This window comes from Plecotus auritus (assembly GCF_963455305.1).
Source record: "Plecotus auritus genome assembly, chromosome: 11".
NCBI classification, from domain to species: domain Eukaryota; kingdom Metazoa; phylum Chordata; class Mammalia; order Chiroptera; family Vespertilionidae; genus Plecotus; species Plecotus auritus.
In genome coordinates, this window is record NC_137777.1 from 19839845 (window position 1) to 19853447 (window position 13603).

General features: G+C 34.3%; 1 protein-coding gene across 1 annotated transcript in view; it reads left to right on the forward strand.

Annotated features, from left to right (window-relative positions):
- Positions 1-13603, forward strand: part of PKHD1L1 (PKHD1 like 1) — a 140977-nt gene that overhangs the window by 39020 nt on the left and 88354 nt on the right. The window contains exons 15-23 of the mRNA XM_080646789.1: positions 933-1092; positions 1716-1851; positions 2565-2708; positions 3988-4145; positions 5042-5155; positions 6983-7132; positions 8119-8243; positions 9790-9953; positions 11155-11318. Coding sequence (XP_080502915.1) covers positions 933-1092; positions 1716-1851; positions 2565-2708; positions 3988-4145; positions 5042-5155; positions 6983-7132; positions 8119-8243; positions 9790-9953; positions 11155-11318 — 1315 coding nt within the window. The remainder of the gene's footprint in view (positions 1-932; positions 1093-1715; positions 1852-2564; positions 2709-3987; positions 4146-5041; positions 5156-6982; positions 7133-8118; positions 8244-9789; positions 9954-11154; positions 11319-13603) is intronic.

Consider the following 13603-nt stretch of genomic DNA (forward strand, 5'->3'; position numbering starts at 1 on the left):
CTCAGGGCAGCCAAGAGCCTGACGCAATCCTCTGATATCAGTTCTATAAGGAGGGTGACCCAGAGCCCCATCATTCTAGACAGATGAGAGCTGATAAATGCCCCTTGTTCAGTCTTCCATGAACTGTAGATACTTTTCTCCATATATAAGACTAGCTGTATAATGACTGAGGCAGTTCAGAGGAATGCCCAGCAGTCCTCTCTGAAGATGGGGGCAATGAGAGCTTTGATAGAGATTCAGGTAGGGAAGCAGTAGCTTTGCACTCACCTATAACAGCTGGTCAACGAATGCCTTTTCCTGGTGGGCACAGGGCCTCAGCAATCAAGAATTCCAAATATATGTTGTGAATCCCATCCAGCTTGTTGGGGGGGTGGGCATAATCAATCTAATTGGTCAAGGTTTCCCGAGGCAATGTTTTATTTCCCAAGTTACAAGCGGAGCCAATATTTAAGGAACATGAGAGTAGGAACTTTCATCCCCAACACATACAACCACTCAGATATAAATATATAAGATATCTCTGTGTCTGCCTGCCATTTACTTAGGCACAGTAAAATGCTTAACTTCTGCATGTCCTCCATACTTTATGCCAGGATCTTTGTATTATAAGATACAGTGTAATTTTGTTTTAAGATAGTTGAGGATAGGAAATAGTATGTTTTTTTGATAATTATTTATTAACAAAACTGAATGAATTAGTATGAATGGGAACAACTCTTTAACGCAGGTATCTTACACAATTCATTTTATTTTAGCCAACTACTATGAAGCTTTTAATAGGTTAATATTTAAAATCAAGGATACTGCAATATAAATCAATGAATAGGCAGATGTTTTATATAGTGTTGAAATTTTATTCATTAAAAAAAAAGAACTCATGACAAGTGCTCTGAAGAGAAAACATTATATTTATTAGTTACTCTATTTTCCAGATATTACATTGAAATCTTGCTACAGGAGTATAGACTGAGTGCTTTTGTTGATGTTGGACTGTACCGGTATGGAAATGTCTACACTGAACAACAAACAGAAGATGCAGTGAACGAAGAACAAGTTATTCAATCCCAGTCAGCAATTGTCCAGGAAGTTCAGGTTTGCTATGATTATAGCTCCACTGTCTAGAAAGAAAATGTTCACAGACAGGAGCTCTATTTGGTTATTCCTTTTACTAGATAAGATACTGTTTTGGGGGAAAGTAGTTTTGGAAAATTATTGAATTGTGACCTAGAGTATCTGTATTATAAACTATAGAGGCTCTTACTTCACAAAATGTAAACGTTAAGCCCTGGCCAGTGTGACTAAATGGTTAGTATGTTGGCCCAAGCACCAAAGGGTCATGGGTTTGATTCCCGGTCAAGAACAAGTACCTGGGTTGAGGAGCCTGCTGGAGATAGCCCCTCTCTCTCTCTCTCTCTCTCTCTCTCTCTCTCTCTCTCTCTCTCTCTCTCTCTCCCCCTTTCTCTCTCTCTCTCTCTCTCTCTCTCTCTCTGTCTTTCTTTCTCTCCCCTCCCTTCTTCCCTCCCATTCTCTCTCTCTCTGAAAAGCAATAGAAAAAATATCCTTGGGTGAGGATTAACAAATAAAATAAAATAAAGTAAAATTTAAAATGTTATAATTTGCAATAAAATAGAACAATAAAAAGGCATTGCATAGCTTAATTATGATGTCTTAAAAATGTTTTTTATAGTAAATATATTTTTTAAATTGGGAAGTAGGTTATAACATTGGAAAACTGGGAAACAACTAATGCCATCAAGGAAGTTCAGAGGATCATGGTAACCAGCCCATGTATAGAAGTCAATTCCTGCTCCCTTTACCAGTATAGATTAACTTACAACATGGAAAAAACAGGTAAGTGATAAATAGTAAGGGAGATTTTCTTCCTCTTCGTGTGTACATGTAATTATAGAGAGGTATTGCTGTAGTCAAATTCAGTTTTAATAGTATGCTAGACAAAAAAAGCAGAAAAATACAGAGAAAAGCCTTCAGACTGGCATAGAAAATGGCATCAATAAAAATACTTATAATATGGTACATACTATCATTTTCTCCTATAAGGATCATTGTAAATACACATCTAAGTGCACACAAGGATTTTATATATCTGTGACTCACAGGTATAAGCTAACAGCAATTAAATTCATCACTGCAGGGAAGCAACATATTGCTTTCAATTTCTCAAATTAAGTGATAGACCCATGAGACCCTAATTATCTGTTAATAAAAACATTGTATTTCTATATTTTGTAATAAATCCTTGGAAGATAAATTTTGCTCTTTCTGTTAATTGTTTCATCAGTAAATATAATAAGCCAAATACAATGCCTATTGCTATGGAAATATTAAAACAATAAAATATGAGCCCTATTCTCGAGACCACAACCCAATTAATTAGTCAATATTATTGAGCTTCAATCAATTTCAGAACACAGTTTCATTAAGTGATGACATATGGTGCAGACTATGAGTGATTTTTTAAAAATCCACTGTATGACATCATTGTTGGTAGTACAGAAAAATTTCAATTCTTCTCCTTTTTCATATTTTTTCTAAATGCATCCAAGCCTTGCTACCTGCTGATGCTTCTGACTTCATACTACAATCAGCCCTAAATGACCTCTGGTCTTTAAAACCGGATACAGTTCAAGTAACAAGAACACAAAATCCCCAAAGTTATGTTTACATGGTAACCTTTATATCAACTAGAGGTAAGCATATATTTCATTTTGCAGGTCTCTAAAGTTTTTTCTAGGAAACAAATTTATATCCTGTGCAACTCCACTGAAAAAGGTAAAAGCAACACAAAATGACAGAGGGAAAAATTGGATTCACAGCCTTGATCAATTTTAGAAACAATAGAAATTAAATGGTTAATTGTTTTCCATTGTAATTTAAATTCCTATTGTATTTCAAGGAATGTACAACTCTAATGCATGAGAAATACACCATCTATTCTACAAACACAGTATCACTATAATACCCTTTTATAAATTAGCAAAAAGTTAGTGAAGATATTAATTCTGGAAATGAAATTTAAATCAATACTGTTTAGAAGATACTGGATGAAAGAATTCTGTGGTCAAATCTAAGTGGGAAACACTGTTTACCATGGCTTCTCCTTGAAAATTGACAGAATTTATAAAAATATTAAAATCCCTGAGGAATCTTGCAGTGAGAAACAAACAAAACACCTGTTCACCTGTGTTGGAAAATGCAACATTTTCCAAAATTATTTGCTCTGTCTATGCTTTTTCTTTCAAGTAATAGCTGTTAACTTATTAATGTTTCATATTTTCAAGTCTTACAGCCGATTCTAGTAACAAATTTGGGTTTGGGTTATCTAGCTCAGGAAATAGGCCCCTGAATATGTGTGAGTTTACTTTTCTTCAGGCAATCATTATTTCCCGATTCATGTAAGTAAAACGTTACTTCAAAATTTGTCTTATTTTATGAAATTGTTAATTTGGTTGTTGGATGGAGGTTGAAGAATTTTGTTTAACCGGAATTGAAGTTCTAAAAATTCCCCCAAAGTTAGATTGTCAGAACACTATATACACAAAAATATAGTTATCCTTGTTCTCCCAGGAACTTACTTAGAGATCAAACTGAAGGACCTGCATCTTCCTTGTTCATTTTTATTTTGTGATACTGGAACTCCAAATAAAACCAATTTTTTAAAAGTTTGAGTTCCACTATTAAATTGGATGTATTGATAATTTTTTAAAAATGTGTTTTCATTGATTTCAGAGAGGAAGGGAGAAGGATAAAGAGATAGAAACATCAATGATGGGAGAGAATCATTGATCGGCTGCCTCCTGAAGGCCCCCTACTAAGGATTGAGCCTGCCACCTAGGCATGTTCGATTGGGAATCGAACCATGATCTCCTGGTTCCTGGGTCGATACTCGACCACTGAGCAACACCAGCTGGGCTGTATTGATATTTTTTAAATTAACTTCTGAAAATTCTGTTTGGTACTTGATTGCAGGAGACTTTGATCTGCTCGGTTATGAAGCATCTGAAGGATATAATGTCACCCTGGATATTACAGAACAAACCAAAGGAAAACCCAGTTTGGACACGTTCACACTGAATTGGGACGGGATCTCTTCTAAGCCTCTTACCCCATGGTCAGCGGAAGCCGAAGTACGCTCTGTATTAATTTTTTAAACATAAAGCCATTTAAGCATCACCTTTCTATTAAAAAACAACAACACTTTAAGTACTAGAAATACACTCTCCTACTTGGCATGATGGGTTGGAGCCCACCAATAGTGAGCAGAGAAGGGAGGAAATATCACAAAGATAGGGAACAAAAGGGCATTTCTTAGATCTGTGCCAACAGACCCCAACGTATCTCCATAGGGGCAACTGTTCGTGAAGAGAGGATGTTGATTGTGAGTTACTGAATTTTGACAACTGCCTGTACAATGAGTTTAAGTTAATAGTTGTTTGAAGATTAAAGATTACCTGTCATCCAAAGTCCTTAGTTCTGAACATCATTTATATCTGTGCATTGCCAAAGAAACAATGTGGAAGTTACAGGAGACCTCATGAATGTGTACTGATTCCTGTATACTCAGAATTATTTATTATTTTTTACATAGTCATAAATACAGGCTTTTAGTATCTGTATCTCTTCTTTTGAAAAACAGTGCATTGGATTATACAGTTAATTTTGAGTTAATTTGGGAAAATTATTCATTTGGAGTCTTTTAAATTGGGTGCTAATTTATTTAGGTTTGCCTCATTGTTCTCTTTAAAAAACTATTCAACAAATATGTCTTCTTTAATAATAACCAAGTAAGCTAATATTAGCCAATTAGATATGGTATTGCCATTCTAATTGAGAACTCTTGAAAAAGACATAGGACACTAAAATGATCACATATTAATTATTTAGTTAATGATCTCTTAATTATGACTAAAATATGGGAATTACACGAATATGTTGTAACTAATTAGTAGAATTAGCAGTAGAATTACTAATGTTCTAACTCTTCATGAAAAAGAAGTTACTAAAGTTCCTGTTGTTAATTTAGTTTCAGGCAGCAGTGGAAGAGATGGTTAGTGCTAAGTGTCCACCGCAAATTGCAGATTTTGAAGAAGGATTTGTTGTGAAATACTTCAGAGATTACGAAACGGATTTTAACATGGTATGGAATGTTTAATGAATTGTGAAACTGACCATATAAGAATTCATGTAAATGTCTGGAATTTTGTCTTTTCTTTTTTGAAATAGCATTAATTCCCTATCATTCAAAGTCAAATTACAAATATAATGTTATGGTAAGGTCTATCCTAACATCTCTTTGCATTATAAAACAATTCATTTGTGAAAGCAGTATTTCCACTACCCATGGATTTTCTTGAACACTAGGATGTAGGCAAATATAAGATCTATGGTGTGTTTGATTGTTTTCTTCACTTGGATGCAGAGTATATCCCTTTTCCTCGTTGGCTTCAGAGGATACAGTCTGTATAGCAAGGCATCATTGCATAGCACAGTGGTTGGCAAACTGCCGCTCTGTTGACTGAGTTTGCCGACCACTGACCTAGGCTCTCAATTCCAATAATTACAAACTGTTGTTCCTTGTGATTAAGCCCCTATCAGATGGAGGTTTACTCACAAGGAACAACAACAGTTTGTAATTATTGGAATCACACATCATTTCCCTTACTTTTTGATATCACTCTCTGCTCTATTAGTACAATGCCTCGTGATTCCTTATTTCCTGGTGAGATGTAAAGATTTTTCTTTGATACACAGTAAAAAAAATTTAAATACACTATTTGCCCAATTCTTTTTTTCAAGACTTGAGGAAGCCAGATAGTCACCACTTTCAAATATTATCAACATAAGAAATATGCTAGTTGCCCTGGATGGAAGGAACATTGGCCTGCGGACTGAGGGATCCCGGATTCGATTCCGGCCAGGGGCACATGCCTGGGTTGCAGGCTCGATCCCCAGTAGGGGGCCTGCAGGAGGCAGCCAATCAATGATTCTCTCTCATCATTGATGTTTCTATCTCTCTCTCCCTCTACCTTCTTCTCTAAAATCAATAAAATATATTTAAAAAAAGAAGAAATATGCTAGTTATTCAATTCAGATCAATACCCTTGAAATAAGTGAGTCATTAAAACATATAGCATGCGATGCCTATATGAAGAGATTTATTACTGAGGGAAAATCCACTCAATGGGCTATGTTTTCAACTTAATTTAACAAATCCACATGTGTTTGGGTTCTCCTCTCCTGGAGGCAGTACTTGCAGCCATGGGAATTACACAAGTAATTAACACTACACTTACTTCCTTTATCTTTCATTCGTCACAACACACATTCTTTGCTCTACTCTACCTTGACAATTTGAATTTCACAGCACTGCTGTCTAACATCCCTGCTTCTCTGCATGTATTTTACCCTTTGCTGAAGCTCCTTGGCCCCCTTTTCCTCTTAAATAACTCATTTTTATCTTTAAAGACACCTCATGTGCCACTTTCTCTGTCATTTTTCTTGATGCTTTTATGTGAGTTAGAGGCCTCCCTTCAGCCTTGGTTTTATAATCCTTGGTTCCTTCTTCTAAACTGGTATAGGCTTCTGTGTTTAGGGATAGTGTTCGCCACTGGAACCCCGAAGATTAAACAAAAAAACAAACAAATTCATAAACAAATAAAGACCTGGCCCACAGTGAACACTGAATAAACATTTGTGGAAGGAAGGATTAAATATCATTAAGGAGTTCATAATATAGGGGGAAGAGGATTCGAAAAATATAGTTACAAGGGATTATGTGATTATGGGTCCAAATGAGTGATATAGGGTGAGGGCTTTAGAATTTCAAAGAGAGAACATTTCAAGTTATAGTAATTTGGGAAGCAATGGGACCTGAGTCGGAACTTGAAGGACTTGGGTGGAGATGCTGGGGAACAAAGCAGGACAATCAATCATGTGTTCATGTGAAATATTACTGTTCCTGCAGGATCCTATTAATAGAGGGCAGAAGACAGCTGAAACTGATGCTTACTGTGGTCGTTATTCCCTGAAAAACCCAGCTGTTCTCTTTGACTCAGCAGATGTTAAACCAAACAGACTACCATATGGAGACATTTCATTATTTCCTTATAATCAGGTAAGCTCAACAAAATGATATGCTAATTAAATTTGTAAAATCCCCTGGTAATAAAATTTCATGAAATTTTAAGACAGGGAACAGTGCTTGTCATGTGAAATCATGTCACGTTGGACAGGCTCTGTGGCTCACTCTCTGGGCGCTTATGATCTCCTCCTCTTGTGAGTCTCAAAACAAGAAATTAAAATAATATGCAGTACCATGCACACGTATTCTTCTTTACCTCATAATTTAAAAAATTATTTGCACTCATTTAAGTACTAAAACAAATAAATATATGTTATTTTCAATATTCCTTCATTAATTAAGAAGAAACAAAAATGGATAGGCATCATAGAGTGATCTCCGGTATCTAATCAGGGAAAAGTAAAAGAAGATTCTGAGAAGAAGAAATGGCAACTTTAGGATAGGTATTAAAGACTAGCAACTATAGATTTACCCTTTCTCTTGTTTTAAAATTCTCAAATTGTAGCACATGTTCTGAAGTTGTTAGTTCTAAATATATTTGGCATTTTTAAGGAGTTGTAGGCCATTAAAACTGGTATTTAATCACTATTTTGCAGTGACAACTTCATCTCTAAATGCTCAGTTGCGTTCACATTTCAAACCATCCAAATGTTTATCTCCCTTCTGTCTATTAAATTCACTGAAGAGTTCAGTTCGAGCTGGACCTAATTCTCATGTAGCTCGGCGACTATAAGAAGTGAATTTGTTCCTTTTTTTTTTTAAAGGAAATGATATCAAAAGATATATATAAAGAATTATTTATTAATTGTAAGGTCATTTCAACTTCATTTCCTCTTCTGTAAAATCTTCCCCAATTCTTCTGCACTTAATTGGCTGAAATTATTTTTTCCTTCTGATAAATTTTTATGGACAATGCTCAATATATATTTATTGGATTGGATTGACTTAATTTGAATTGCTACAAAACAATTTAATGATAAGATATTTTTACTTCTTTTTTTTTCTTATTTTCTATGTAGTTATGTTTAGCATACAAAGGATTCCTGGCAAATTATATTGGTCTAAAATTTCAATACCAAGACAAGAGCAAGATTACTAGAAGTACTGAAATACAATTTACATATAGTTTTGCTTATGGAAACAAGTAAGTTACATTATGAATTTGAAAACTTAAATTATACTACAGTGTATACTAGTAAACTATGAAGATAAACCCATTTCTTATTTGTTTGTTGTTTTTGAGAAATCATGTACACCATGTGTCTAACTGCAATTGTCTTCTTTAGACGCTTTCTAACAGAAATGTTGTGCCAAAATTAAATCTATTGATTATGAAAATAAAAATTGCTCTAGTGGCACCATCACTCATGACCCTTTAGATAATGAAACAATGGTAAACTGTTAAGTATACCAAATTTTCTAAGTCGTTTTTAAAACTTTGGAATCATAGAATTCGTGGAATTCTACTTAGAGGACCTAAGTACTTTTATTAATTTAAAGGACACTTTAACTTCATGTAGTTCTGCATATAATTTTCTAAATCTGATGTAGTTCTAAGCTTTGATGCATCACAGGTGGATCCCACAATGAATTTGGAAACCATGAAGGAAATGAGAATAGAAAATGCCCAAACAAATAGACAGTTAATAACTACAGTAGAGGCTGATATGAAGATATCTATTAAACTATACTTAGTTATTTGGATGGCAGCATTTATCTTTCTTGTAAACTCTCATAGCAGAATTGCTTGATTGCGGTTTATGAGATTCTAATCCAGTTAGTATTTAATAGAAAATCTGAATCTAAATTACACACTTGGAAGGTACTGACTATAAATAGCTCAGCACTTTTTTTTTGGTCACTTAAAACAGTAGACAATGCAACTGCAGTGAGTTCTTTGAAAGTAGTATCAAGATCCAGTTTTGCTTCTTAGTATTGGACTGAGTTTACTTTTCTATCTCTGACATTTTTTACTAAAATAATTTACTTCATTCTTTTATTTTATTTTATTTAGAGCACCACCAATGTATTTATTTTTTATTTAAAATATATATATTTTAGCCCTAAGTGGTTTGGCTCAGTGGATAGAGCGTCAGCCTGTGGACTGAAGGGTCCCAGGTTCGATTCCGGTCAAGGGCATGTACCTTGGTTGCAGGCACATCCCCAGTAGGGGGTGTGCAGGAGGCAGCTGATCGATGTTTCTAACTCTCTATCCTTCTCCCTTCCTCTCTGTAAAAAAATCAATAAAATATATTTTTAAAAAATATATATTTATTGTTGATAGTATTACAGATGTCTCCCATTTCCCCCCATTTTACCCCTTCCTCCCAGCCTACTTCATTCTTGTGCCCGGTTTTATGTGTTCTACACCGAAGTGTATGCTCCTTAGTTTCCTTACCTGTTGCTACAGAATATTTTACATTCCTGTGGCTACTGCCAAGGCTACAAGTAAAAGAAATATATTTGGATGCAACATTAAATCTTTTACTGCAGTAGAAGTTTCTGTCTGCTGTCCCTTGTTAAGTAACTTTCTGTTGCTTTCCTATGCTGATGAAGTATGCTTGATGTCTTCTTGTGAGAAAAAAAACACCACCTTTTACTCTTTAAGATTTTAATGCTTTTTATAGTGTAGTTGTTTACATTAAGCCTTACAACTGACCAGTATACCTACTTAATGAACCATATTTCAGCTGGACATACACTTGCATAGACCTTCTGGACCTCATACAAACCAAATACACTGGGACTAATTTTGCTCTTCAGAGGATTAGTGTACAGAAAGCATCAAAATCACAGTCCTTTTATGTGGATACAGTATACATTGGACAGACACCTACAATTTCAATATGGGATGGTATGTTGTGTCACTTCATATCTACTTAAACTATCCAAATCTATTGTGAGGTAAACTCTTACCATTAAAATTATTATATTCGGTAGTTTAGATAAAATCATTAATCTCTAAATATTTATGAGTTATTCTTTTATCAAAATAATATTATTTAAGTCATTTTTTAAATTAATAGGGCCGGAAGATTACTCTAAGGATAATAATGTAAGCTGTCATTATAGTAAAAATTTGGTTTTATAGTCCTAGATTCTGTTTACAGATATATAAACTGTAACATTTTCATTTTTCTGTTTGATTTTTGAGAAATAAACTGCCAAGAAAGAGCTCTATTCCTAAAAGGCTAACATGGGCATTAATTGACGTTGATATTGACATCTGTTTAGTAAGATTGAGCTGAGTCTTTTCATACACTTAATAGCTATAATGAATGATATGATAAGTGAAAAACCTTATTTCTGAAAGTCTTAGTATTGTTTTTCTAAACATTTTAGTAGACTCATATATATAAGTTATGATAATAAAATAATTAAAGTTAAACTGTGATTTTTTTAAAAATCAACCTAACTCCAAACAATTACCTTAAAACATTTTTCAGAGTTTTGGGGACTGTTTTCATGTGCAATAGCATGAGTCAATTGGCAAAAAAAAAAAAAAAAAGGAAAAAAAAAAAGAAATGTTACTGCTTTAGAGTCCTTTTGAAATTGCTGTAATTAAATCTACATTATAATTGGTGGAACACATGTGTAAGATAGCTGATTTGTGCTGGGATAGATGTAGTTTGTTAGAATTTATTTAGTATCTAGCGTGTGGCAGGCACTGTGTTGCACTAAAGAAAGAACAGTGAACAAGACAATCCTGGTCCTGCCCTCGTGGGGCACATGTCCTAGTGAGTGCCTCACTCAGGGCATCTGGAACCCAGCAGAGCTAACTGGCCCCCAGAAGGCTCCATGGACCCCAGGGCGTGGTGGCTTTTAAGTAATAATCTAAAACTTTTTTTTTAATCTGATAAGGCCATAGGTCAGAAGTCTTAAAGCTTTATATTCTAGGAGTGAAAGTTTACCAAGCACCACAAGCTATTAGCCTTTTTCTAAAATTTGATTTTAAACAGCTTATTCCGTGACATGTGGATATTATTGGGTGGTGGTTTTCTTTTCAGCAGCAGAAGCTGTGCAATGTTACTTCCCATTTACTTCATGTTCTTTAGAAATGCCAAAGAGAAGACTCCCAGCATTAGCAAACAAAGGGATATTTCTAAAGCACTTTCAGGTGGACCAGACCAAAAGTAATGGGTCAAGCCAATATTCTGTCACCATGACTTCACATAACTGCAGTTATAATATACCCATGATGGCTGTGAGTTTTGGGCAGGTAAGCCTAGAATTTTACAAGTTACCATTTATTTTCTATTTCTGAAGCATTGGCTTTGATCTAGTAAACTTTCTCTTTAATCTTTACAAATAGCTGATATACAGATTGAATATCTTTTAGTATATGTGCTGCCGAAGCAAGCACTTGATTGAATATCTTTTAATAGGACAAGACAGTTATTCTAAGGACGAATGAAGATTTAGAGGTTTGTCGAATTTGAGCATGAAAATTCACTTTAAACATTAAAAACTTCAAAAAATATATCTATGGGAAAAATAGTCAGATTTAAGTAGAGCTTTCTCTGTTGCTTTAAAAGAAAAAAAATTGTGGGCTTTTCCAATAAAGATCCTTGAACAGAGGTTATTGAAAGAAAATTTCAGATTCTGCACGTTTTTCCATTGTTTCTGTTACAAACACCATTTATCTTTGGCTTGTATCAAAGTTGACACAGGGAGGAAAGAGACCGTTTTCCACAATTCCAAAAGGATCTGAGCAAGTTTTTGTGCAGCTTGAGTTGTTTATAATAAGTATTAAATATTACAAATATGATGAATATTTTAAAATCAATGTCCTACAAAAATATACAAGTTAATATAATTTCCTGCAACAAACCAAAAACAAACATAAGTTCAAGATTAAGGGTTAAATATTGTGCTAGAGTCTCATAAAGAATGTTTTGCTGACTAAACGATTTGTGATTAAAAATACTGAAAAACTGTATTTCATGAAAATTGCCTTTATCTCGTTCTGGCTTAATGTTTCAGTTTTAGTATCTTCCAGCTGAATGTCTTATAAAGATATTTCAGTCTCTTCCTCTTAGCTCTCTTAACAACATGTAATAACTAACTCAGGGCTTTGTCCAGTCAAAGCCTCTGTGTCAATAGTCTCCCATTTCTCACTTCTCATTGAAACTGGTGATTGTATCCTCTAGCTTTAGCCATTTACCCAAGGCTACATTGTGAATGTGTACTTACATTTTTATGACTTTTAAAAATTCAAATGGAAGATACTTGGAGGAATGTACACACATATTAAATGGCTAGCTCAATGAATTATTTTAAAAACTGAAACTTGGTGATAATTATGGATTAATATGCAGTTGTAAGAAATAATACAGAAATATTTCTATACCCTTCACCCATTTTCCCCATCGGCAAAATCTTGTATAACTATATCATAATAGCACAACCAGGAAATTGACATGGATACAATCTACCAACCCTGTTTAGTTCTACATGCTTTCATTGTGTGTGTGGTGTTGTGGGGGCGGGATAGTTCTATACAATGTTATCACATGTGTAGATTCCTCTCATCACACAGAGCAATTCCAGCACAAGGATCCCTCTGCTACCCTTTTATAGCCACGGCCACCTCCCTTCTTCCTTTACTTCCTTATATCTCTGGTAAGCACTAACCCATCTATAATTTTATCATTTCAACAATGTTATGTAAATGGAGTCATACTTTATATAATCATACCAGTCGTAGCCTTTTAAGATTAGCTTTTGTTCACTCAGCATAATTCCCTTGAGATCCCTCCAAGTTGCTGTGGCTATCAATAGTTTGTACATTTTTATGGCTGAGTAGCGTTTAATGATATGGATGCCCCACAGTTTTTTAACCACCTTCTCATTGAAGGACATTTGAGTTGTTTTCAGTTTCTGACTATTATAAATAAAGATGCTATAAACATTCATCTGCAGGTTTTTGTGTGACATAAATTTTCATTTTTCCAGGTTAATTGCCCAGCAGTGCAATTATCAAATATATAGTTTTGTAAGAAACTATCATATTCTTTTCCAAAGTGGCTATACCATTTTAGAGTTCCACCAGCAATGTGTGAGTGATCCAGTTTCTGCACAAACTTGACAGCATTGGCATTAACACTTTTTTTTAATTTCAGCTATTCTGATAGGTTATGTACTGATTGCTCATTTTGGTGTTAATTTGCATTCCTTAATGGCTAAGGATGTTGAACATCCATATATCCTCTTCTGTGAAATGTTTTTTTTTCTTTTGGTCATTTTCTAATTGAATAATTTTTTTATTGTTGAGTTTTTAAAGTTCTCCTTTGTGTATATGTGTAGTTCTGTACAATTTTATCAGATGTATAGGTTCATCTGACCACAGATATGTGCCTTGTAAATATTTTTTCCAAGTCTGCACCTTGCTTTTTCATCTTGATAAGGCCTTTCATAGAGCAAAAATCTTTAATCTTGATGAGATCAATTTTAACATTTTTTTAAATGAATGGAGCTTTTAGTTCCATTCCCTTACCACTGAGT